The sequence below is a fragment of the Schistocerca piceifrons genome, chromosome 6 (assembly GCF_021461385.2).
Source record: "Schistocerca piceifrons isolate TAMUIC-IGC-003096 chromosome 6, iqSchPice1.1, whole genome shotgun sequence".
NCBI lineage: Eukaryota > Metazoa > Arthropoda > Insecta > Orthoptera > Acrididae > Schistocerca > Schistocerca piceifrons.
In genome coordinates this window covers 147,095,932-147,123,692 of record NC_060143.1, presented here as the reverse complement: position 1 = coordinate 147,123,692, position 27,761 = coordinate 147,095,932, and the positions used below count along the sequence as shown (strand labels likewise).

Sequence of the window (27,761 nt, the reverse complement as noted above, 5' to 3'; positions counted from 1 at the left end):
GGTGTTTCCCCAGTGGCACTAATATTTGATGAAAGGTTAAACCATGCTTCACTCAAATAAATCTTTCACTGAGCAACTGAGTGCATACAGTTATGAAACTTTCTCACACATTAAAATTAAGTGTTTGACTGGAACTGAAATACAAAACCTGGCCTTACAAGACAAAACTCTTGCCAGCTGACTTAGCCGGACATGACTCACTCTACAGCTCAAAGTTTTAGCTTCCCAGAAACCTTACTTTTACCATACTGAACTAGTGGCAGAAAGAGAAATGATATGGCAGAGAGCGACTTAGCCACAGTTACAGGTTACTCTTCTCAACAGTAGAGAGTATACCGTTATGATATTCCTCACAGATTACAACTGTGTGCAGCATTCTGAAAATAGTGTGCTGTGGATTAGAAAGAACACACCTGGTCTTGCACGTCACTCAGATTATGAATAAAATGTTATCAGACTTCTAGCTTTGTCAAGTGGTTAAAATGCCACAAACTTTCAACCCAAGTACTATTTGGCCATAGTACAGTGAAATAGTGCCAGTGAGGTTGCAGGGAGATCCTTATATACTCTAGCTGCCAGCTGGGACATTACTAGTGTTCACATTCTCACATTATCACCAAATATGGGCACATTTTGAGACGTCAAGGGATAGCCAATCTAATACTGGATGGAAGTGTGGGGGCAAACACTGTAGAGGGAGACCAACAGATGAATACAGTAAGCAGATACAGAAGGACATACGTTCCAACAGTTATTCGGAGATGAAGAGGCTCGCACAGGATAGGGTAGCATGAAGAGCTGCATCAAACCAATCTTCGGACTGACGATGACAACAACAGGCATGTGTTGCCTCGATATTCTACATGCTCCCAATCACTGAAGACCTCGCTGCACTCATGTTGTTCGGTGATTTTAATTCAATGGATTTTTTAAATTACATTGTCCTAGGAGTCATAAGTGCAAGCCACAACAGAGGTTTTGTTCAAATTTGATCATTTACATTTTACAGCATGTCTAAAGCATACTTTTTTGAAATAGCATAAGTGATAAAACCTCTTGCGCTCCTTCCTGTGTTGATATATGGTGCACACTGTTTGCCTAATTTAAGTTTAGACACGCTAACTAGGTATTTTGTAGATCCCAGATGTTCTGAGACCTGCCATATTTTTTTACTGATCTCAGTAACTGTCACATTTTTGATGGCAGCATGAAGAAAGATTTGACTGTGTGTCTTTTCGAGAGGCAACTTATGCTGCATGACATGGGACCATAAAACATCAAAAATGTAAATTTCTTTTCTTGCTCCTCATCGCTGGTCTTATTGTGATTCCTCCTCAACATCATTTCATTTATTGCCTCTGTCAAAAATCCAGTAATTATTGAGACCAGTAAAAGATGCAGCGGGTCTCCAAGCATCCAACCAAGGTCTACAAAATACCACGCAAATATAACCAATCTTAATGGCTTGCACTAAGGGCTTCTGGTACAGTGTAACTGAAAAAGTCTTTGAAATAAAAATCACTGACATCATCAGTAATTGAGATGGTGGCTACAGCTCAACGCAGCATACAGTGATTGTGAGGTTGGTGTGGGTGCACCGATCGCAGGCTCAACATAATATGCTATGCCAATGTAAGGCGATAACATGAGTACCAGTGATGTCATATCCAGCAATTAGAGAATGTAAGGACATACCATCAGTCCACTGGTAGTCATTCCTCTTGACAATGTTTGTTTTGTACTTGGTCAAAAGCTTGTGGCATTTTAACCACTTGATGTGGCTTGAAGCCTGAGAATATTTTATTCAATGTTACTGCCACAAGAGATTGCATCCTCACACTCTGTTTATAGTTTTATCCATGCCATAATGTACTGTATGTGAAGGTGACAGAGCTTGCTTCCAGATAGCAGCACGATAGAACCATCTGAAAGGGTTTTCACTGGTACACTAATTTGGCAGCTTGAGCATGGATAAACTAAGGTGACAATATTCCGAAGTTTACTCTTACACCCAGTTTTATATAAAGAGCATGCTATTAGTCATCAACTTGTGAGAAATATCACATGAGATGCCAGCAACAGATGTCCAACAGGTTTTTGGTTCTGGCAGCAAAACAAGTCAAATGAAGTACTGTGAGGGCCTCTAGCTTGATATGTTGCAATAATCACAGAGAAAACTGTTTCTGAGCAAACTGACTTCATTAGTTTACTATACACTTACCATAAGTGGTTACAGTACAGTGCACAGAACATTCACTTGACAGACAGCCAGCAACCCTATATTTCCTTTTCCACTTTTTGTCTGCAAAGTAATGTACACATTTTGACCCAGGGAAAATTGCGTTAATTGCATCAGTATCATAAAAGAAGCCCATTACGGAAGGAACAGTGGATACGAAGGAAGGAAAAAAGGAAGGAAGGATTAACATCCTGTTAACCTTGAGGTCTTAAGAGACTGTCTCCTAAGACTGTGTACATTCAAAGACATCATGAAGACAGTGTTCAACAGCAACAGTGCAATGGGGTACAGAAGCACACAATGCTCAATGATGAATACTGAGGGCGCCAGAAATAGAAAATGACCAGCCAGCTCCTTTCTGAAATCCTACATAGTACGAGCATTGGTGCAGAAGTGAGAAGCCACAAAAATAACTGAGCACAAAGAAGAACAGCCTGTCACTGCACTGCTATCCAAAACAATATCATCATACATTATGCAATCCAGTTCCAATCATGCATATGAGCTGACTGTCAGTATAAATGTAAAGAAAACATATTACATGGCTGTATAACACTTTGCACTATGACTGATGACCCAGCTGCCGGAGTCTAGATATGTGCAAATATAATAAAAAACCGCAAAAGAACTATTCTTAATTTAAGGGCACGATAGTACTTCACAATGCAGTGCCTAATTAATTTTCATGGACACAGCAGTTACTTTCATTTTGTGTTTATTTCTTACTTTACTCTTCTATTGCGTTGTCTCTGAAGTTTGTTCATTTTGCTTGCGTGTTCAAACTCTGACACCTGGTTTAGCAGAGTTAAATGAGGTACCAATATTTGCTGGGACAGGTGGATAATCAATGAACCAGTGGACTGGTTTATTGGTTTAATGATTAAAGGAACCAAAGTATGAGTCATTAGTCCCTCTTACCCTCTTACCTGGAACAGGCAAGTCAACAGACCTACACAACAAAGAAGGGCCTAGCTCAAACGACCAAAGGTCAACAGAGCCTGGAGAAAGGACCAAAAAAAGTGGCAGGGGGGGGGGGGGGGGGGGGAAGAGAGAGATTACGCAGGTGAGGTGCCCCGCCTCGTCCAGGGAGCAGCCATAAGCCGCCAAAGGCACAAAGGGCAACGGGGGACATATCCCTCACCACTTAGCAGAGGCATCCCACCCAACAGTAACCAGAAAAGATCAGTGACATATGCTGGGTGAGAGAAGCACAGGAAAAAGAGAGGAAAACACCAAGACAAACAGAACATGCAAGAAGGCTGAAGAAGATCAAGGGAGTGGGCAGGGTGAGGACTGGGGCAGACCACCAAGCCCAGAACCTATGCCTGTTCAGAGTAGAGGAATGAACCAGTGAAGTATTATTCATTAACTACCCTGCAAACCAAAACATTTTTCCATCAATGCCTTTCATTAGTTTAAAAACAGCGATGATTTACTTGCTTCAGAGCTCTGCCACAGTAAGAATCACTGTCCTATCATTTCAGAAAAAAATGTGATTCGTCTCATATCCGTTCCGGATTACTGGAAGCTAAACTGCTCCCCTGTACACGCCAATCTGCAATATTAACGCCTTTACACCTCTTGTATCAATGATAATGTGGTGCACTGTCTTTTCAACACCTGTCTAATCAAGCATACAGACCGAGTGGATTAGCACAGTGGTTAGCATATTGGTCTCGCATTCAGGCAATGATGGTTCAAATCCCTGTCTGTCCATTCAGATTTAGTTTCCTATTATTACCCTAAACCACTCCAAGCACATGCCAGAATGGTTCCTTTGGAAAGGGCAAGGCCAATGTACATCCCCATCCATTCATAATTCGAGCTTATGGTCCGTTTCTAATGACCACAGGATGTTAACTCTAATCTTCCTGTCTTCCTTCAACCACTCCCAAAGCACCTTTGCTACATGAAAGCAACAACAACCTACTTTTTGAGAATTTTGTTGAAGATCTCAACCATCTGTTTATCTAGAAGGAGGCAAGAATGATGAAATTAATGTGGGTCTTTATTTTCATTACAGAAATTTTTAGCATGTTGCAAATTGTGTTTAACAAGACTTTCACTTCACTAAAGGCACTTTCTGTTATTATGCAACAACTTTTTTGTGTCAGTGTGAATAAAATGCAATCAAACAAATTAGTATAGCAAGTTACAGTTAGCTCATTATCATTTTGGAACTTATTTGAGCAAAGAGCTAACATTCCTGGTTTACATTACGTTAAAAAAGAGAGAGTAAAATTTCAGGATAGTAATCACATCCAGTGATAAACATGCACCTCTGATACTAGTAGCACAAATGCAAAAATATTGGTGCAGTGCTACATAGTTTTAAGCAACTATCATGTTGTAATCCTTTACCATGCAAAAATAAGATCATGAAGTAAGACAAAGGTATGCCAAGATAAGATAAAAGAAGAGGAAAGGAGAAAAATCCCCCCCCCCCCCCCCCCCCCGACAATCCCCACACACACACCAGCAGTGGGAGGGATGGCAGGGAGGGCGGGCTAAGAGAGAGGAGAGAGGAGAAAGAAAGAAGAAGAGAGGCGGAGGGGATAGGGAGAGAGGAGAACTAAATGTTTGCTCCCTTTTTTTAACGAATGGATAACATTAAAAATTTTCAGTTTCAAGGCAGGTGTTTCATACATTGTTGAACACTGCACATGTAATGTGCTTTTAAAAAATCATACAGTACATTTTTTTTTGCTATTGTATATATTTACATGAACTTGCTGTTTCTTTTTTACTTACAAATGTCTTTAAGCTGCTGTTGTGTCTTCTGATCCAACGATGTAGCTTCTGGAGGGAATTTGGGGTTGTCATTCATCAGAAGGGCTATCAGATCAGACTTTGTAACTTTAATTTTCCTCTTTGGCCCCATATAAGGATAGATACTATGCAAACCCTACAATAAAAATTAAATATGAACAGAAAACAAATCACAAAAATAGAAAATGGTGGGTTCAACTGGCACAGAAAATATCTGAAAATGGATCATTAGTTTTCACAACCAAAAATTCACATTATCACACTAACAAACAAGAATGAAACTTTCTTAAAACAGTCCATCAAGACTTACATGTACACTATAGCTGGGGATATTACGACTTTGCGCAAACAGCAGCATTTATGAAATGTCATGAGAACATGCATTTTCCTGTGTGAAAGTGTCACAAATCTGGGGGAAACAATTTACTAATATTGGTAACAGACGGTTGAAATAGACTTATTTCTCAAGGGCTGAGGTTTTTGTGTAACCTTAACATGATAATTCACTGAAGAAAAATAGCAAAGAATAATTTTGGTCACATTATCCATTTTCAAAAACAGTTAACAATACGGTCACATTTTAATATTGGGATGTATATACATAGCGCACCAACACCTGCCTTCTAATCACAGTCTTCAATGATTTCACTGTCTACTTCACTACCATTACTTATTTCATTGGCATCAGTATTTTCATCACACTCCTCCCAAAGCACGATGTCCTCACTACCATCCTACACATCAGACACACTGCATGTCCTGAACTCATTGATGACATCATGAAAGAGACAATCCATTGACACATAAGGCAAAATAAGGTTTTTTTTATATTCTTTGCAGATGGAGTGAGCATATGATCCCCTTCTGAAAATGGACTGGAACAGTATTTTTGGAGAGTCTTCCAATGTCACCTACGGTCTTGAGGCCATACCTCCGGGTCTGTTTTCAACACATCAACTTATTTTTCACTTTGAATGTGAGGTAACCTTTAAAGGCGTCCAATATGAGCATAGTTCTCTCACTGAGCAGCACACTAGTCTGCGATTCCTAACATCAGCTAGCCAGTACAAAATAATTCTGTTGTCATCCAGCCTTTTTCTTGGCAATAAATTGCTAACCCCCTAAGGGAAATTTTCCTCGGGCAAAGTTACCCATTTTAATAATAACAAAGAGGGGGAGGCATGCATTCAGCATTTCTTCCTCTACAACACCATGGTAATTCTTTCTTTTCAGTTTCCTATTGTTCTTAATAAGATACTTATTGCCCCTTTATAGTCTACTGTCACATTGCTTGGCATGTCACAAAAGACTGGTGTCTCAGCGTTGCCCATTTGGTGTGCAGGATAAGAGCACCACTGCCCCATTTGTATTACATACCTCTGGAAGCTGGCAAGTTTCTTGGTAAAATCTTCTGCAATCTGTGTGCTGCTTCGTCAGATACAGGGACCACTTCTACACATAAACCGAAGTCTCCAATTGATGCTCCCATGAAATTCTGTCCATGTTGCATTTAAGCTCTAAGCAATTTCCGAGGTATTTAACTGGATTATTTGTTGAGAGAAAGATACCCCATCTTCTCCGGAAAATACTGCTTTTTCGAAGTACTAACCATGTGGGCAGAGAGACTTGCACGTCTGCAATGACCTGACGGCCATGCTAGTTGTAGTGCAGCTACTGGCAGGGTCTCCCATGCTGGGAAGGGCCCAGTGGATGAACCAGATGAAGAGTATCTAACAACAACCCATTTCTCCCATATCTGTTCCTGTAGTCGTTTCCCAATTCCTCAGACACCTAACGCAAGGTGTAATGCGATCCATGCTGAGGGGTGCCTGGCACATGAGAAGTTGTATTATTAACAGAACCACAGGGATACCGGATGACCTCCCTGAGTAATTAGTCTTGCACAGCATGTGTTCCATGATGTCAACCAAATAGAGCCCCAATTCTTGTGGGACCAGAAAGAAGAACATGGAAAACAAAACAAAAACTGAGGGACTTGATGAGATCTCAAACACCCAAGGAATTGATGGAAGCTATTTCTGCAGTTGGATTGGGCAAACGACCATCTGAGATTTGGAAACTGTTACTGAGAAGTTTGACTAGGGTCAAGATCAAATCCTTGTCTGGGGCTCGAATGAGAACACTCCTCAAAAGACAAATAGAAAAGGAAGGTAAAGAATGGCTTCTTAAAGATAAATGGAGGAAACTGAAAGGTCTTGAATGTAAGGCTTCAAAAATAACTCTCTCAGAGCACAGGATAATCAGATCCCTTCTATCACTACGACAGAGAACATGAGAACAAGGAAAGAGTCTAATACTCACACTTCTCAGGATAAACATATCCAGAAAAAGCAGAGGACGAAATTGGGAACAGACCTATAGCATGCAACGTCTAGTGTGTTTGTAATGGTCCATTTGTGTGTATATTTTACTGTAGATTACAAACTTCACCTTCTTGCACTCTAAAGTGTTGCAGAAGTACTGTGGCCCAGGCATCTTTGATTCAGACCCCTTTTCCTCCTGGACTCCTCTTCTGTGAAATACATGTATTCACTTTCCTTTACAATGACTACATTGCAATTTTACAGTTGGTTACACCCAATTTATACAACATTCTGGAACTAGTGAAAGGTCTCCTAGCACTACTTCTGGCTTTACTAGAACGACAGGGAGCAAAACCAAACAATAAACCCACCTTCAATTGGGCAACAATGGGCTAAAACCACTGTGGTTTTTGTTTTCCTGCATTAATCAAATCAAAGTATCCCATATTTCCTTTTACTTTATACACAGGATAGAACACTAGCTTTCAGTTCAGGATATTTCCCAGTTTTTGGCCTTCTGTAAGAAACTGCAGTTTGCAGCTTATACTCCAAAATGATCCAATGCTGCACATTAGACTACTCATCCAAACACTACTTTTTAACAGCGTCTCTATCAGATAATCACTAACTCTGAGTTTGATATTTACATCATAACTGCAGCAATTTCTGAAATGTGTTGATTTTCCTTTCGGTGTTAACACTCACAGTTGAAGATTAAATTTTACTCTTTAGTCACAGAAAATACAATGCCAGGCTTTGTAAAATGCTCATGTGATTGTGCTATAGAAATATAAAAAAAATAAAAGAACATAATGAATCAATCGCTTAATCTCCGTGGATGTGGGCAATAGTCATTCTTTTTTCATAGTTACAGAAAAACAGTGCTCGACTTGTGCAGGATAATGGACCTTTGAGTACGATAATAGTCACTACTTAAAAATAAACTGTCAGCAATACAAAAGACTGTTGCTTCAGATACAATGATTAATCTCCCTACACTTCAACACTGTTGCTCCACTTCGAACTAAGAAATGAGCACCATAGTCGACATTTCAATTATGTGAAAATATACCTGTTTTTGTAGATGCTGGTAAGGCAGACCCTAATTTTCTGTGACCGAGTTTTGGGGGGGAAAATGGGGCTGATATTTGGAGGGATATTGTATATGGTTCTCAAATGAAATTTTACATAAAATGTGTTACTTTTTTATCATCACAAATAAAAACAGAAAGTTATGCCAGTTCGTATCACTTACCTCCTGAGCCAATCGAAAAGGACATTCCTGGACTCTGTTGTCACACCGAACAAACGTTTTAACACCAGTGTTGATCAACTGAAAAGTATTTTAAAATGTTATTTTCAAGGAATTTAAAAGCAAAGTAAGCTATAATAATGGATCACTGCTTCTTATCTATCAAATTATTAAATTGTATATAAAAACGAAAGTGCTGGCAGGTCGATAGACACACAAACAAACACAAACATACACACAAAATTCAAGCTTTCGCAACAAACTGTTGCCTCATCAGGAAAGAGGGAAGGAGAGGGGAAGACGAAAGGAAGTGGGTTTTAAGGGAGAGGGTAAGGAGTCATTCCAATCCCGGGAGCGGAAAGACTTACCTTAGGGGGAAAAAAGGACAGGTACACACTCGCACATATCCATCCACACATAAAGACACAAGCAGATGTCTGCTTGTGTCTGTATGTGTGGATGGATATGTGCGAGTGTATACCTGTCCTTTTTTCCCCCTAAGGTAAGTCTTTCCGCTCCCGGGATTGGAATGACTCCTTACCCTCTCCCTTAAAACCCACTTCCTTTCGTCTTCCCCTCTCCTTCCCTCTTTCCTGATGAGGCAACAGTTTGTTGCGAAAGCTTGAATTTTGTGTGTATGTTTGTGTTTGTTTGTGTGTCTATCGACCTGCCAGCGCTTTCGTTTGGTAAGTCACCTCATCTTTGTTTTTATATAAAATTTTTCCCACGTGGAATGTTTCCTTCTATTATATAAATTATTAAATTGAGTCCATACCCAGTCATTGGATACATATTTCATAAAAGATGCAAGCAGCTCAAAAGACTGCATTCAGCTGGCACTACAATATGTGACCAAAGAAGTTACCTGTATTTATTATAGCTCCCTGACAAAACAGTTTCAAACTTCAATGTACATTATAGCTTGTCACTACCATTCTTATTTTGAACACAAGGGTAAATACAACAAATAATAACAATGTGCTGTGCTGCACTTGCTTTTGCATTTATATTTGGAAACAAAATTTGATGATGCTGACTAGAACATACTCTTTGAATTTCTGAAGTTATCAGGGATAAAATACGGCATACAGGAATCCCCACTTATTATTTAGGATTTGGAGTCTCTGGGGGAAAAAAATGCAACTTTTCTATTCAATATTGTTTGCATTGCGTGAAAGCTGGTGCTGTAATTGAAAAAAATCGAAACGGTTGAAAAACCATTGAAAAATGGTATCATCTCAAGAAACATAGTCAGATTAAGATCCCAGGAAGTGAGAATGCAGTTCTAAAACCTTTAATGAGAAACCAGTTTGTTATAGCAAAATATAATACAAAACATAATACATTACGTTGTCCATAGTATTAGTGTAATTTTTTTTCACAGTTGTCACTGAACTTAAAAGCAGCTGGAACAATTAATTAAACTACTTTTAGCTTTGCCCAGGAATGATGACATGGATGTAGTAGTATTTTGTTCCCTCTGGGATCTTTTTTAATGTGAGTCTCTTTGCCTCTCAGAAACCTCCCTGTTTTACTGAAGCAAATGTTTGAAATGGTGATCATTTTCTGCAATACATATTGCAATCCTATTTCTAAAGGACAATCCTACATCTCTAAGTATTTCTTCACTAATGTTTGCACATTCATTGATAATTTGCTGCCATATACTTTCCGGTGTTGTTGGTCCTTCCATGCAACATTTCTCTTTTAATGTTCCCCACGGGAAATATTGGGAGAAGTGAAATCGTGTGAATGTGCAGGCCAATTTTGAGGAACACCTCGTTCAATCTATCGACCATCATAGTTTGAATCAAAACTTCTCACTTTATCTGTGAATAATTTATTGGACATCCACTGTGTTTAAACACCATATCAATTTTTGTTTGAAGTGGGAGACCTGCAAATAGTACTGAAAAAAGGAAATATCTAAAAAGTCACCATTCACATTACTATCTATGAAAAATATATGGGCCACTTATCCATGTACCTGAACATACCACACCAAACACTGACACTCCACAGTTGTTGATGCTCGACTTGCCTTAAACAGTGGTAACTCTCCACTGAACAATAATACATATTATGCCATTCAATTGACTATGATTCAAAGAAGTTGATTCATCAGGAAAAGTGTCTGTAAAATAAAATCACTATAGGCCGCTAGTTGTTGCTGTATTTCAAAAGTTCACGGGGTCTGCAAGTCATTACCATGTTTTTCATGTAAAAATAAGTGAGGTGGGTGGAATTTGTATTAATGCGGGATGTGCAGAACAGTCCTTGGGGAAATTTCTCAATCTCTCGTGATTGGTCAAGAACTAACATGAGGATCTGCAGTAACTGCACCTAAAACATTCTCTTTGGCATTTTTCATTTGCCAAAGGCAGTGGTTGGACTCTTTCTTTGTGTTGCTCATTTCCACTTTCAGTGAACAGCAAAGAGTGACTGTAGAAGGAACATTCCTATCAGGGAACGGATTAGCACACCTTAAGGAAGGGTTGACTGCAGTTCAAATACTTGAAGTAAATTGAAATGTGAACACTTCGCACAGCCTTTTCCTTGTCCACAGTAAATGGTATGGCCACAGTCATGCTCCAAACAGTCTGACTACTTCCTTGAAACTGGAAGTGTTACACCTACGGCGAGAGTCTGACACATGGTCGCAGTCCATGCTTTATACCGTATTTACTCGAATCGAAGCCGCACTTTTTTTCCGGTTTTTGTAATCCAAAAAACCACCTGCGGCTTAGAATCGAGTGCAAAGCAAGCGGAAGTTCTGAAAAATGTTGGTGGGTGCTGCCACAACTAACTTCTGCCATCGAATATATGTAGCGCTACATAGGCATGCTTTGTAGGCACAAAGATAAATACTGGCACCAAAACCGCTGCGTCATAAATAAAAAAAGAAAAAAAGGTGGAAGACTAGCTTTTTTCTCCGCCCCGAGTTTTGACCACTGCATTTTCGTACATTATCCAACGAAGTAAATACAAATTCCGTATTGTTCATCTTCGAATGTAGCAGCAGCATTTCAATGTACTACGAAAATCCGACTGGCAAGACTGTTTGGGATGTTTGTCAATATGGCCAACTCTACATTCTGGATTTTTTCCTACCTGTGAGAAGAGATGGTTACTAATAGGAACTTTTATGAATTGTGGATCACATGCAGTATTCTCTTCACCATAAGAATAATACGAATATAAACATTTTACCATGTATTGTTTCGTGTTTGCTGCTATCTCATTTAAATCCTGTCTGCCTAATAAACTACGAAACTAGAGTGAGACAACAGCAAATGCGGAAGAATATACATATCATGCCATCTTTATATTCGTAAAATCTAAGATTTTTAAATCTAAGATGACTCTAATTTCTGTGCAGAATGTAATGTACTAAAGAGGCGCCTGCAAAGATTTTCAAACAGAGAAAAATTTTCGCTAAACTCTCGTTCAGAACATCTATCATACGCAGTCTATTATTTGGTTCTTGTTAATCATTAGCAAAGAAAGCAGCCCCATGCCGCGAGCGGTGACAGGCAGTAAACACGCACTATCAGAATGCAACAAACAATGCACGACACAGTACAGTAATGCATTTTCAGCTTAGAGTGACGTAAACACCTATAACAAAGAAAACGGCGCTTATCAAATCAAAGAAAAATAAGCAATCAATTCAAACCAGACGAAGCACGTGAAAAAGGAAGCGTACCCGCATAAATAAGGACGGAGCACCTGACGCATAGCAATGGCTACCTGGCAAAGCGTAACTGCTAAGCTTACGCCTCGAACCAAACTACTGTAGCTGTATCGTCATTCATTCGATCTAAATTGTGCCTCATACTACAATGGACCAACTTTGTTTCGATTTGGAGATGCGGCCTAAAACTTTTGTCTACCCTTGAATTTCGAGTCTCAAATTTCAGGTGCGGCTTAGATTTGGGGAAAATTTTTTTTCCTCGATTTCGAGTCTCATTTTTCAGGTGCGGCTTAGATTAGAGTGCGGCTTAGATTCGAGTAAATACGGTAAACAGTAATTTGAATGGTAAAAGATGTATTGCAGGAAATGGTCATCATTTTTCGATTTTCAACTCATTTTCATTTTTGGTCAATTGCAGCACCAATGGACAATGAAAACACTGTTAAATAGAGAAGGTAATGTATTTTTTTCCTAGGGAACCCAGATCCATGTTATAAAAGTGATTCTTATTTATGATTCCGAAGTTGACACTACACCCTTGCTCTGGAGGTGAGACAGGTGGTTTAGATTCGTGCCACAGGATTTCCCCCTTCAACACAAACAACTTTTATTACAACCTATTTTTAATTCAATTTGTAATTTTCTAGATATTTCAAAAACCAACTTCAAATACCTAATTCTGTATTGAAAATGATTGTGATATTTACAGCACAAAAGCCTAGTCATCTGTTCTGAAAAATTATCTGGGCCATCCAATCTCCAAGTAACCACATGCACCAAATCTGAGAACCACCTTTTTTCAATCAACAGACCCATGAAGATAAATAAAAGTACACATTAGTGAGCTCTCCCTGCGTGTATAAATTATTTATGAGAATTCTTACTATTTGCTGTACCATATTTACTCCAATATAAGATCATCCTGATTATAAAACAACATTTTTTCAAGAGGCTTGTTAACACATTCTAACTAAACAAAATTGCAAACAGTTTTACTGACAAAGTATCTTCCTAAAAAGTTAACATCATACCAATTCTAAATTTATACCTTTTATTGATTGTCCACAGTTCTGATAATAAGAGGAGACATAAAATAAACAAAAATAAAACGAACAATTGAAAATCCAGGATCGAATGTAACAATATTACGAAAAGGAAAGTTGCTACTCATCATATATCGGAGAAGCTGAGTCACAGATAGGCACAATAAAAAGACTATCACAAATACAGTTTTTGGCCAGTAAGGTCTTCACCAAAACCACACACACACACACACACACACACACACACACACACACACACACACACACACTTGTGTTTGAGCGAGTGTATACGTGTGTCTCTGTCATCTAATTTTGATGAAGGCCTTACTGGCCGAAAGCTATATTTGTGACAGTCTTTTTATTGTGCCTATCTGTGACTCAGCATGCCTGCTATATGGTGAGTAGTAACTGTCCTATTCACAAAAATAAGTCTCTTACATTAATTTGCAGACGGTTTTCTTTCCCACATTTTTCGCTTACTAACCCTGTTATCTGTGGTATCACTATTTTTGATTACCATTCTAACAGCACAACTATGACATTCACATCTTCTTCGTCACCAATATTTGGCTGTTTCTTCCAAATATGTTGCAATTTCTGAGGTTGTAGTAACCGTGGGACCTGAGGTCACAGCTGTTTTTACCCTAACACATATTGGATATCACTTCTATACTGATGTGAGAATGTTAGAATAAACACACTATCTGCCCATCACTCTTTTATCCGCTATGTAGAACCAGCAACTGACTCACCGCTTCTCGGTCCCATCATAAATGTCGGTGAGCATCAACAACATTGCAGCATGAAACGTGTAAATATGTCAAAGGTAACTGTGACATGTAAGCAAATAACAGGCCAAGCGCCAAAAAACTGATTTACAGATAGTCAACAAATTGTGTATAGCACTTAAACAAAAGCAACATAAAAGTTGGAGATCACTATACAAACACATGTGGGGTTTTATTCTATTTAAATGGATTTAAGAACAAAATGATACAAAATATGAAAAAAACGAAATGGTCTGTTTGAAATGGGTTTAACATAAATAACGATACAAGTGCCACCGTGTCCATTTTCACTCATTTCGCAAGTTTCTCATAAAACCACTTATTCTCCTCTTTTACAAATGGTATCATTTTAGCTTAATCCCTTCTCTTTTCTTCAGACAGCCTACATTCCCAGTGTAGTGTTTCCAGCTGCACGTGTTGAGATCAGAAGGCTTCACATTTCTCTTCAAGATGTAATATTCCTTGAACTCTTCAATTTCACTAAGAGCTGACCAAACTTGCAGTACCCCGGGCTGTTCAGCAGTCAGTCTGATCCATTGTGCTTTTGAAATATGCACATTGGTGACATTCATATATTTTTCAGCAGCTGACTTAAAGTTGTAAAAATCTGTTTCTTGAATAATAGTCACTAGAAATGGTATGGTGTGCATAACTTCAGTGATGAGACGAACTAAATCTTTTGTAACTTCAAACACAGCTAGCCTCTTTCATTTCTCAATGTGAGCAAAATCACAATCACAAGACATAAAAGAGTGTCCTTTCACCAAAAACTCGTGTTCTATTTCCGTAAAGTAACCCTTCGCTGTAAGATAAACTCACAGAAACATCATTATCTTGTTTTTGTTTTGTCCACAGCAGTTATGACTCCACATTATTAGTTTCTTTTTACAAGTAAGTGTCAATATAAAAGCTTTGTGGACATAGGAAGCAATTTCATTCCCTGTCACATACAGCCTCATGCCAGAGAAACATGTTTGATTATCAACCAAAAGTTTTAATTTGAGAGCTGTTCACTGTGTCTTAATGAAGGAAGAAAAAACACTTTTTTCCAAATCCATTGCAGCTGTACATACTTCTGAGTTATGCCCCTGACTCTCGATTGTGTCAGTTTTCATGGAATCTATAGCTTTCTTGCCTTTTGGTGATGGCGTTCTAGCTGCAGTTTATTGTCTTTATTATTGGGATCACACCTCAATTTGGCTTTAAGGAGGCCACATGTAGAACAAGTGTCACTTGGCAACTGATGAAACTTTAGCTTGGGGAATCTGACTTTAAAGATTTTTGCATAGAAACAGTATGTGGGTTAGTGTCTTCATGCTGCCTTTGAAATTCCTTAAATAAATGATAAACAGTAAGGTCTTCATTTAAGTTTGTCACCCATTTTTTTTCCCTTGAATAGTGGCTTTCTTGTCTTGGTATGGCGTTAATATGAACAACAACCAGCTTTTCATCTTCTTTATATTTCTGGTGTTTTGTCTTATTTCCTCACTCTTCTTCATATACAATCTCACCCCTCTGTTTCAACCGTGTTAATGTCTGAACTCTTCTTATGGTCAAACCGAGAACCTCAATAAATGTTCCTTTACATTCTCTTATTACGTCTCCCTCACCATCAAGCAATGTGTAAGACACAGTTATGTTTTTCTTCTTGGGTATGACCAGCTTTCCTGCACCTTTCTCGGTACACAGCTGCGCAGTTTCGTTACTATCATCATATATTTTTGACCTTCGCCTCTTCACTTTGCAAACATGTATGTGAGACACTGCATAGTTATTTTGCTTCACTGTATCGTTTGTTTAGTAGAATTCCTTAAACAACTTCAGTTTCTGGTCATATGAAAGGTGCCTGCATTTAAACTTATGTTTAAAGGAGACCTGAAAGAGTGAAGCAGTATATATAATATGTTTAAATCAACATGCCTACATATTTGCAAGTAAATAATTTCATTCCAGTAGTTAACTATAACCTCATAATAAGAATGATGACTTTTGTCCATACAAACTTCGTTTCAATAGCAAATTGAATGCATTAAAATACTAGAACATAACTTTCACAGATTCCAATCCTTGTAATAAAAATTAAAACGGCAATCAAGTCCTACTTGGTGCTTGGGAGCCTCTTTAGCTGGAACAACAGTGCTGTCTTTTCGAGAATATTCCTTTCCTTCGTTGCGTAATTTCTTCCTTTCACTTTGAGCACTACCTTCACCCTTCTTCCTCCGTTTTGGTGCAGTTTTCCTTTCCATTTTTCAAAATTGTGTATTATGTATCTGTAATATTACTTCAGCAGTGTCCTATTGTTGCAAACAAACTGCAGAGCTACTTCAATTATCAACAATTCACACATGTACGTGCCAAGACAATAACAGAGAACAGAGGGCACATGACTCATTATTTGAGCATTGATGTTGGTGTTAGACGTGACTGCCATCCTGTGAAAGTTGCAAACACTGTTTCACGCTGTTCTGGTGCTTGTATCAGAATACATATTATTGGCAATGGTGGTTACAGTGGAATTTCACCTATTACTCAAATTTTCATTTTTTGGCACTTGACCCGTTATTTACTTACATGCCACAACTTATCTAGACATTTTTTGTCTTCAGCAAAAATGAACACTACTGTTGAGTGCTTGTGCAATTTTGAGGTCAATTCAATTTCGACGGCAACAAATGATTTCACGCAAACTGCAGTTTAAAAGTGAGGGATGCACTACTCCCCTCCCCGCACTCACGTAGTTCTCAGCCAAGCTGTTATCACTGTTCCCCATCCAACACTTCAACAGTGCTGTGCTTAAGTGACTGTGAAACATGGACTGCAATACCTCCACCGGTACAAGTCATATGTAACAACAGCAACTAATATATAAATAAAAGATTGCAATCATGATTCAGTTCAATTTAGAAACTTTCGCTCATCCCATGATCTACTAACACCTGTGGCACTCACTACCTCCACGATGAGTCTTCTCGCAACAACAATTAGTTTAATAAGATTTATTTCGTTTCTTAGACATTTCATTCTGGATTAATTTTCCTTCTTGTTTAATCTGAATGTTACCATCATGTTCTAAAGCTGATTAAAAGCTGGTATTCTAATACAAGAACACCTTACAATCTCTCATACTCAAATAAAATACTGATCCGGGTTCCGAATCGAGCAATGTTTTTTGAAGGATAATATTTCCACTTTTGAATGTTACCTTTACTTAAACTGCAGCAATAATGTTTGTACATGGTATTCATGTATGTATGAGAACTTTTATTGCAAAACCTGGTCAAATACAACAAGAGTTTGTAAGATGATAGACTTCAGTGTTATTTCCTCCAGTGTGTCACAAAATTGTCAAATTTGTAGCAAGCAATAGTGTTGTAGTGGATAGTTCATAGTTTCTCGCGTATCTCTCACACTAGCACCGCAGGAGTCATATGTCACGTGATTGTTCGATCAACAATGGTACTGTATCGAGTGTTTCGGCGTATCAGGAAATCTTGAGCATCTTTAAATGCGAGTATCATTTGTAAACAATGTTTAAAAATGATACCCTCAGCAGCAATAATTTGTTCTGCAAATATAAGATGACCTTATACTTTTCAAATGACAAATTTGGGGAAAAAAGTAACCTTATAATCGGATAAATATGGCATTTAAATGTGATTCAAATATGATATTTTGAATTTAGATTTTATTTCCAAATTCTCTCTCTCTCTCTCTCTCTCTCTCTCTCTCTCTCTCTCTCTCTCTCTCTCTCTCTCTAACACCCCCTCCCCTCCCCCCGCACACACAGACATATATCCAAACAATAACCTGCCCTGACAAACTGTTAAATGCCTTCTTACAATTTACTTAACACACACAAATACATGACTTTTAGTAGTTGATTTAAGCAAACATTTATTTCTTATTCAATCTGTTAAAACTTACACTCACCTTAATGTTACTTTCATTATGTAAAACTATATCTCGTACTGCTGGCGATGTGAAGTATATGTTCTTTTTCTTTCCTTCTTTGCATCTTGTCAACAAACAAGTTGGCTGTAAATTTTTGTCAATGTCATAAAAGTCCCTGTAAAGAAACATTTTGTAGAAGTCTACAGTATCTGCTTCATTAGCATAAATAAAACATATACACAACTAAAAGGTATTTACTGACAACATTACAAACCTTATCTGTGGCCAAAGAGGTTCGTTTTCATCAAAGAAAATGAATGGATCTTCTTTGTACCCATGCATTCTCCTCCTCTTCCTCTGTGGTTCTGGTGCAGAATCTTTCTTTTCTGTAGATGGTTCAGTACTACTTGCATCATTTGGTTTCAATGGTGCTTCCCAAGGCAAAAGACGCATCTTCTCCAAAACCGCCACAAAGAAACCTCCAGTATCTTGTTTGTGAGGAAGTATGCGTATGCTGCGAAGCCAAATAAATATGACTGTATCATCTTAATAAGGTTCTTTCCAAAGAAAGTATAAATTACTATTACATTAAAAACAATGTATCAACAATTTGGTGCCCTAAATGATTGTTTCTGCAACACAAAAATATTATAAATTCTATTTCAAATCTGCTGTGCTTGACACTACAAAACAATTATCACTGCATCACACTGTCTATTGTAGGTAGCTGTGTTTGGAAATTATTATTATATTGAAAAAGTTTCATTTCTGCAGATTGTGTTTTATTGTCAATTTCACCTGAAGAAATAACAGCCAAAAAAGTACCAATATAAACATGTATCATAGACAAGACATGCTGCAGTTGACTACATGATGTAATAAACAGGAATTTCTCACAGAAGATGTAACAGTTCCTACAATAAGGCTTTAACAGTCTTGAAAGAGTAAGAAATATTGTATTGGGAGCTGGAATTAAAAATTCTCATTGTTGACAAAGAGCAGTAATTGCACTAGTGCAGCACGGTGGGCAGTAACACTGTACCTGTTTAACGCTACAAACATTAGGCTTTCACATCTGTGCATGACTTTGGGGCAGTGTGAACAGAGCATACCTATTTAGTGTCTTGAACATGTTAGGTTTTGTATTTATAAAACAGTATTTCAATAAGTGTTACTCTTCTGCTATCATCTCAAGAAAAGTGCTGTCGAAAATCATTGTCTGCTACTGGAAGCATATGGAGAACGCACTATGTCAGAAACAATGTACAGAGACTGTTTTAGTTAATTCAAAGACAACAATTTTGAGGCGAGTGGCCAAATGCATCCTGATCAGTGTGGTATACCATGACCTGCTGTAACTGGGGATGACCTCTATGTTGAGCGCCCATAAAGCCCCCCCAAACGGTGAATACTGTATGCTATGAAGTACGATTACTCAATCTGAATCAGGCTCTTAAAGACAAACACCTTCAATATGCTCACACACATGTCAAAGTTTTTTCTGCTACATGACAATACCTAACCATATGTTGTAAACTGAATGAAGGAAACCTTGATAGGACTTCAACTGGATGTCTTACCCCACCTGTCATATTATTACACATCGCCCCTTAAAATTACCATTAGTTTCTGAGTCCACATAGCATGACTTTTCTGAACAACATGTCACATCTTTTAACAATCTCGAAAACTGGCTCCATGAATGGACCACCTTAAAAGATCATGATTTTTTTTTTCCACACAGTCCAAGGTGGTAATAGGTTGTAGCTGCCAAAGGACACTAATTACAGTAAATTATCTTGTGCAACTCTATTAAAATAATGTGTGTTTTCTGTCCAATGACCTTCTTCTTCATTGTTGCTTTGGCCCAAATGACCATAGGTCTATGCCTTCTCTAGATCTCTCCAACAATAATTTCTGTTCCTGGCTTTCATAGTCCATCCTCCTTTTCTCAGGCCCATTGTCTCTTTACCCTTGTCGACACCATCTTCCGTCTTGTCTGTGGCCTTCCACAGCCCCTTCTGCACACCAGATCCTGAGAATGCTATTCATGGCTGACGTAGACGTACCTCTTCTATCCTAATTAGATGTCGTGTCTACATGAATCTTCTTTTCTTCACCTTAGGTTGGTCAGTTCCTGGTTTTTTAAATATCCTCCAGCCCTGTAACTGGGGGTACCTCTTGTGGTCAAATTCCTTTATATCTTGCTCTCTAAGACTAGCAGATTTTGTTCGCCATTTTTTGTTAATGTATAAGAAGTATTCAAAACAAAAGGTATAAAATGTCATAACAACCAAAGCAGTTGAAATTAGCAAATGCCGCTCTGAGACAACTTAGAGAAACATCAGGGGCACAATTGTAGTGTCTGGTGTGGTTGAGTGCATGTACATGCATCACCACTTCCCCTTAAAAAATTCAGAGCTGTGCGCCCTCAGTAGGCAAGGTTTTTCTTTTTTAATGTCTGAAGTGTGATACTCACTCAGTTCCTCAAGCAGTGAAAAAAATATTAACAGTGACGTGTATTGTGAGCCAGTCCATAGCCTACAGAAGTCCGCCACAGGCAAACGGCCTCAGCTGCTCACGGAGTGAGTGATTCTGCTCCACGATAATGCACGTCTTCATGTCTCCAAGGTTAGAAAAAGTGTACCAGCAAGTTCAAGCTGGAGCAGCTTGAGCATCCAGTCTGCAGCCCGGACATGTCGCCCTGTGACTTCCATGTGTTTGCTCTGTCTCTTATTAATTTACTTGGTATAAAATGCTTAACTGCCACTAAGAATACTTTTTTGAATTTAACAATACTAGAGAAGGAAAGTTGCTACTCACCATATAGCAGAGATCCTGAGTCACGATATGCACAACAAAGATATTCACACAATTAAATAAGTCCCTTCCATACAGCCTAGCCACCCGTGGTTGTCGCATCTGCAGTGACGAGTAGTCCCTCTCAAAATATACCGAGGGTCTCACTGAAGCCTTCACTGACCGTAATTATACTCCCATCTTTGTACAAAAACAAATCTCCCGTGCCTTATCTTTCCAGTCTCCCACCACCTCCCAAAGTCCCCCAGTCCGGCCACAGAGGAGCATTCCCCTCGTAACTCAGTACCATCTGGGACTGGAGCAACTGAATCACGTTCTCTGCCAGGGTTTCGATTACCTCTCATCGTACCCTGAAATGAGAAATGTTCTGCCCACTATCCTTCCCACCCCTCCTACCATGGTATTCCGCCATCCACCGAACCCACACAATATACTCGTCCATCCTTACACAACCCCTGCTCCCAATCCCTTACCTCATGGCTCAGACCCCTGTAATAGACCTAGATGCAAGACCTGTCCTATACATCCTCCTACCACACATACTCCAGTCCGGTCACTAACATCACCTATCCCATCAAACGCAGGGCTACCTGCGAAACCAGTCATGTGATTTACAAGCTAAGCTGCAACCACTGTGCTGCATTCTATGTAGGCATGACAAGCAACAAGCTGTCTGTCCACATGAACGGCCAACAACAAACTGTGGCCAAAAAACAAGTGGCCCACTTTTTTCTGTTGCTGAACACGCTGCCAAACATGACATCCCTCATCTCTATCACTGCTTCACAGCCTGTGCCAAATGGATCCTTCCCACCAACACCAGCTTTTCTGAATTGTGCAGGTGGGAACTTTGCCTGCAATACATCCTACATTCCCGTAACCCTCCTGGCCTCAACTTTCGTTAGTCACTGTCCTCACCCATCCAGCCCCCTCCCTGTTTCCATTCCAGCACTACACAGCCATCATTTCACCGCCACACCCAGTCTTTTAATTCCTTTTATTTCTCTCCTTTCCGCTACTTGCCCCCTCCCCCCTCCACACCTTCTCTCCTGCCCTCCATCTAAACAGCAACACTTCACTGTCCGCCACTCCCACCATACTATCCCTCTCTCTCCCCTCCCCAGCCTCCTCCTTACCCCCACCCAGTCACCACTCCCATCATGCACTGGTGCTGTTGCTCGCATTGTAGTTTCAGCTCTCTGAAACTGTGGACGTGTGTGTGTGTGTGTGTGTGTGTGTGTGTGTGTGTGTGTGTGTGTGTGTACTGCTGATAAAGGCCTTAAAGAACGAAAGCTTTAATTGTGTGAATCTTTTGGTTGTGCCTTATTGCGACTCAGCATCTGTGAGTGAGTAGTAACTTTCCTTCTCTGGTATTGTTACATTCCATCCTGGATTTTCCATTGTTTGATTTTTGAATTTGAGCTACATCTGGTTGACAGTTATACGAAGTGTTCACATGAAGAGGTGCTAAATGTTGTAACAACCAAACCAGCTGAAATTTGTGTATGTCACTTTAGCATAACATAGTGAGATATGATGCAAAGGACATGTCGTCACCTCCCAAAAAAATGCGAAGCTGTGCCCTCAGTAAGCAAGATGATGCTCACCATCTTTTTCAACATGCGAGGTACGATACTCATTGAATTCCTCAAGCACACAAAAACCATTAACAGTGACATGGACTGTGAAACACTCCACTGCCTATTTAAGTCCATCAAGAGCAAACGGACTGGGCTGTTTACATAGGCAGTAATTCTGCTCCATGATAACGCACATCCACACGTCTCCAACGTCAAAGTAACAGTACTGGCCAGGTTCAAATAGGGACTCAGTTACCTGTCTTGAGTGTAAAAGCTGATCAACAGTTGATTTGTTCCTTGTGATATTACACTGATAGTCCCCTATAATTCAATCTGCAACTGGTATCACCCTCTTCAGTAGACATGCTTACATTACAGTGCAACATCACATACCAGATGAACATTCTGTTTTAGTATAGCACAGACTATGGCTATTTTCCAGGTGTCGTGCAATCTCTCATATTCCCAAACATTTTTTAATAATTTTGTAATTATTTTAACCAGTACCAGTCATCCATTCTTTATTAGCTCTCTGGCAATTTGATCTTCTCTGAAAGCTTTGTTTTATGTTTTTGATTATTTCCTCTATTTCTTCTTCATTGGGGGTCTCTACTTCACTGTCTGTGGTGTCACACAGAAAAGACTGAATAAGGCCACCACAGTTTAGAAATTCTTTGAAGTACTCTGCCCACTGTCATTGTACTTCAGTGTCAATCATGAGGATCTTCCCCTGTGTGGCTTTAACAAATGTTTCCTTTTTCTTATATTTTTATATTACTTTCTTTACTACTCTTTACTTTTCTCTATGGCTAGCTCCTTGTAATATTTCCAATTCTCCTAACTTAGTATAGTTGCACTTTCCTTTCTTATTATGGTCACCTGCCTTTTGACTCCTGATAACATTTTCTAACCACCACTTCCTAGCCAAGCTTATCCCTTCTTTTTTTTCTGCCACACTTGATTGAACCACACCTTATCCAGCCTCTTGTGTGCCCAGAACTTATGATTCTACCTTGTTTACTGTTTCCTTAATTTGAGACCAGCTGTGGTTGATATCAGCGTCTCTCATTTTTTCGTCACATTTATGTAGGTTTTCTGCTAGCATTTAATCTCTTATATCGTAACTAGCTGAGAAACATTGTGTTACCCAGGTATTTATCTATTAATCCATCTCCTCCTCCCTTCTCTGTCTCTCCCCATCAACTTCTTCCCTCTCCCTTTGTCCATGTCCTCCTGCCCCTTCTTTCTATACACCTCCTACCTCATTCTACTTGACCTGTCTCTCTCTATCCATCTCTCCTCCTTCCTCTCTCCATCCATCACCCTTGCCCCAGTTCACATCATCTTCACTGCTCCCTCACTCCACTCTATCCATCACCCCTGTCCATCACCTCCACCCCTCTCCCTCTCTATCCACCCCCACCCCCCCACTGCCACCATCTATCACCTCCACTCCTCCCTCTCTCTATCCATTTCCTCCACCCTCCTATTCTCTGTCCTCCTCTTCCTGCCCCTCTTCCTGCTCATCTCCTCTACCCCTCTCTGTCCATCTCCTGCCCATCTCTCTCACTGACCACCACCACCATCACCAACTCTTCCTTTCCTCTGTTCATTTCACTATCCACCGCTGTCTGTTCATTTTCTTCTCCCTCATCTCTCTGCCTTCTCTGTCTATCTGCTCCTCTTCCCCCTCTTGTCCCATTGCCCTCCCCCCCCCCCCACTATCTCAGTCTATCTTCTCCTCCTCCTCCTCCTCCTCCTATTTGTGCCTATCTCTTCTTTCCCCATCATTGCCTGTCCATCTGCTTGTCCCACCTTCTCTCTCTCCATATTCTGTCACTCACACCAATAGGAAGATGGTTGTTCTACCCCTACAGTATTTCTTTCCAGACTGTAAATAATGTGTGTACCAAATTTGATTGAAATCATTCCAGGAGTTTAGGCTGAGCTTTTTACCTGTGGCTTTGTTTGTATACGTACATATCATATATGTCACACATATTTAACAAACTTCATGTGTACTTTCACAAATATTTCACCTGTCTGTCTAGCAAATTTTGCCCTGGAATTTCATTTTCAGGTATCTTAATGTTTAGCATGTCATATCTCCTGAACTATGAGCTGTACATTCTTATAATTTTGCAGGTACATCCAGTGGTGTAAAATTTGTTGTGAATACAGTGAGGTTTTTTCTCGCATCTCAGTATATGACGTAACATCTCATGAACTGTGTGTAATACAATGACATATTTTTGTAGGTACATTCAGCAGCAAATGTGGATACTACCTGCAAAAAGGACTGCAAATAGATTTAATAACACTGAAGTAATAAATTTAGCAGCTTGCGTGATGCAGTTGTTATTCACACATTGAGTGTCTACGATGACGTATCTCCTGAACTGTCACACAGTGATGTTATCTTTTTGGTACATTCAGAAGTATGTGTGAATACTGTCTGCATCATCTGTCATGATTACAGTTAGTAGTAAAGAAGTAATAAATTACATCATGCATCATGTGCAAAGTTTTACACAAGAACAGCAAAAATGTAGTAAATGACAACCTTTTTCCGTTCATCATTTTGTGGGGTTGGTCAGCTAGAAAACGTTTTTTAAAGTTTTGAAATTATGTGTGGAGTTTGTTGCAAGTTTCTAAGTGCCCTCATTCTCAAATACTGGATAACTAAAGTACAGGTATTCTTGCATCGTGGGCTACTCTGCTTTCTCATCCCCACCTCCACCTCATTGAAAGTTGGGTGGTTCCTACACCCTCCCCCCTCCCCCCCACCCACCCCCCAGTAATTCTTTACAGACAGTAAACAATATGTATACCACATTTGGTTGAAATCAGTCCAGTGGTTGAAGAAGAGCTGCAGAACATACATACGTACATTTTTGTTAGTTCTATGGATATGTAGTCTGATGTGACTACGAAGGCTTTCCCGGCGTAATAATTGATAATATTCTTCTCGGATATGCAGCCAGATCATAACGTCTTCAGGACACAATATTTCCACGGTCCAACTGGCCGCCATCTTCAGGTGAGAGCGCTGGTGCACAATCTCGCCGGAACTGACTTCCCAGCGCAAGCGGCAGCCCCTATATAGGCCGCAGAATACCCACAACGCGTGCACGAGAAGATGCCGTAGCTGCCCTCTAGCGCAGTAAACATGTCGCGCCGCCAGAGGTGGAAAGAGGCGAAATCGAGATATCGCTGTCAAAAATAAAAGAAATTTTAAAAGTTTTTATTCCGACGATTGAAACACAGACCGTTGTTTTTTAATGTCAGATAACACCGGGTCCCAAATCTTACTTAAAAGATAACCCTTGTCTCTATTAATAAGATTGTCAGATAAACGAATCTCTGTGGATTCTTTTAAAACACAGTCCCAATAGCGAGATGCAGGGGCAACCATTTGTGTAGATCATATAGCATTCTGTGTCCCTCGGTGAGACAGTGCTCCGCCACTGCGGATTTCTCAGGTTGAAGCAGCCATGTGTGCCGCTGATGCTCAACACATCGGTCCTCAATGGTCCGGATTGTCTGACCAATATAAGCCTTCCCACAGTGGCAGGGGATCTTGTACACACCGGGCTTCCTCAAACCCAAGTCATCCTTAACACAGCCAAAAAGCGCTCTAATCTTGGCTGGCGGACGAAAAATACTTTTGATATGATATCTTTTTAGAATTCTTCCTATCTTCGAGGAAATGCTCCCAGCAAAAAGCAGAAAAGCCACCGATTTGCAGGTATCTTCTGGCTGTTCAGGCGATGGTCCAAACTGGAAAGCACGACGGATCTGTTTATCTGTATAGCCATTCTGCTTGAACACAACCTTAAGGTGGTCCAATTCTTGTGTCAAGTTTTCTCCATCTGAAATGGCATAAGCTCTTCTCGCCAGCGTCCGCAGGACCCCCGTACGCTGGAATGATGGATGACAGCTAGAAGCATGCAGGTAACGGTCCGTGTGCGTAGGCTTTCGATAAACACTGTGTCCCAGTGTCCCATCATCCTTTCTGTACACCAGAACATCCAGAAACGGAAGCTTTCCATCACTTTCCACCTCCATGGTAAACTTGATGCTAGGATGCAGGGAATTAAAATGATCTAGGAGGCGGTCAAGAGCTTCTCTCCCATGAGGCCACACCATAAACGTGTCGTCAACATACCTCCAGAAACAGGTTGGTTTTAAGGACGCCGTCTTCAGCGCCATGTCCTCCAAATCTTCCATAAAAAGGTTGACGACTATTGGGGACAATGGGCTCCCCATAGCCACTCCGTCAGTCTGTTCAAAATATTTGTCATTGAATAAAAAGTACGTCAACGTCACCACTGACAAAGCCTGGTTGTTTCCTCATCCAGTTTCTCACCAATTAATTGCAAGGATTCTTCCAGAGGAACCCGGGTAAAAAGCGACACGACATCAAAGCTCACAAGCAAATCACAGGAACTAACAGACAAGGACTTCAATCTATGAATAAACACCATAGAATTGGGAATGTGATGTTCGCATTTACCGACGTGAGGGCCAAGAACAGATGCTAAATACTTGGCTAGATTGTAGGTAGGAGCACCCAAGTTACTCACGATCGGACGAAGCGGGACCCCTTTCTTATGAATCTTGGGTAGGCCGTATAGTCTCGGTGGCACGGCAGCACCAGGACGAAGTTTTTTGAGAACGTCGTCAGGTAAAGAACTCTTCTTCAGCAGTGAAAGCGTCTTCCGTTTTATCCGTTCAGTTGGGTCATCCTGCAATGTTCTGTATGCCGAGTCCTTAAGTAAGAGATCCATCTTTCCCAGATAGTCATCACGTGACAGACGAACCGTTGCGTTTCCTTTGTCCGCTGGTAGAACTATCAGATCCTCGTCTTCTCTAATGGACCGGACGGCTGCCCTTTCGAGAGAGGAGATGTTACTCCGTGGAGGCGGCGCCCGCCGCAATGTATGTGAGACCTCTTGCCTAATCTCTTCAGCTTGGTCCTCCGAAAAGTTGGACACTGCTTGTTCGACTGCACAGATGAATTCGGTGATAGGCACATTCCTCGGTGTAGGGGCAAAATTCAGGTCTTTCTCCAACACTGACAGCGTAGCGTCGTCCAGTTCTTTACTCGTGAGGTTAATCACTGTCCATCGACGGTTGTCGTCATCAGATATCATAGGTTGAGAACAAAGCCATTGAAACTTCGAAAACTGTTTCCTGACGGCGCTCCTATGCGTCCAATCTGATAGTGCCCAAGAAGAACTATCCATCCATTCCCAGGATGCATCCGACAGCAGCGACGATAACTCCAAGTGCAAGAAAAGTAAATCCTTGGATATGAGATCCAGTTGTCTTCGAGTGAAGCGAATGCGCTCCTTGACT

General features: G+C 40.0%; 1 protein-coding gene across 1 annotated transcript in view; it reads right to left on the bottom strand.

Moving 5' to 3' along the window:
- The window catches only part of LOC124802510 (tRNA (cytosine(34)-C(5))-methyltransferase), an 81,540-nt gene that overhangs the window by 3,219 nt on the left and 50,560 nt on the right, over nucleotides 1-27,761 (bottom strand). Inside the window, exons 10-13 of the mRNA XM_047263343.1 lie at nucleotides 18,275-18,514; nucleotides 18,040-18,175; nucleotides 8,588-8,665; nucleotides 4,991-5,144 (exon numbers count right to left, since the gene is read on the bottom strand). Coding sequence (XP_047119299.1) covers nucleotides 4,991-5,144; nucleotides 8,588-8,665; nucleotides 18,040-18,175; nucleotides 18,275-18,514 — 608 coding nt within the window. The remainder of the gene's footprint in view (nucleotides 1-4,990; nucleotides 5,145-8,587; nucleotides 8,666-18,039; nucleotides 18,176-18,274; nucleotides 18,515-27,761) is intronic.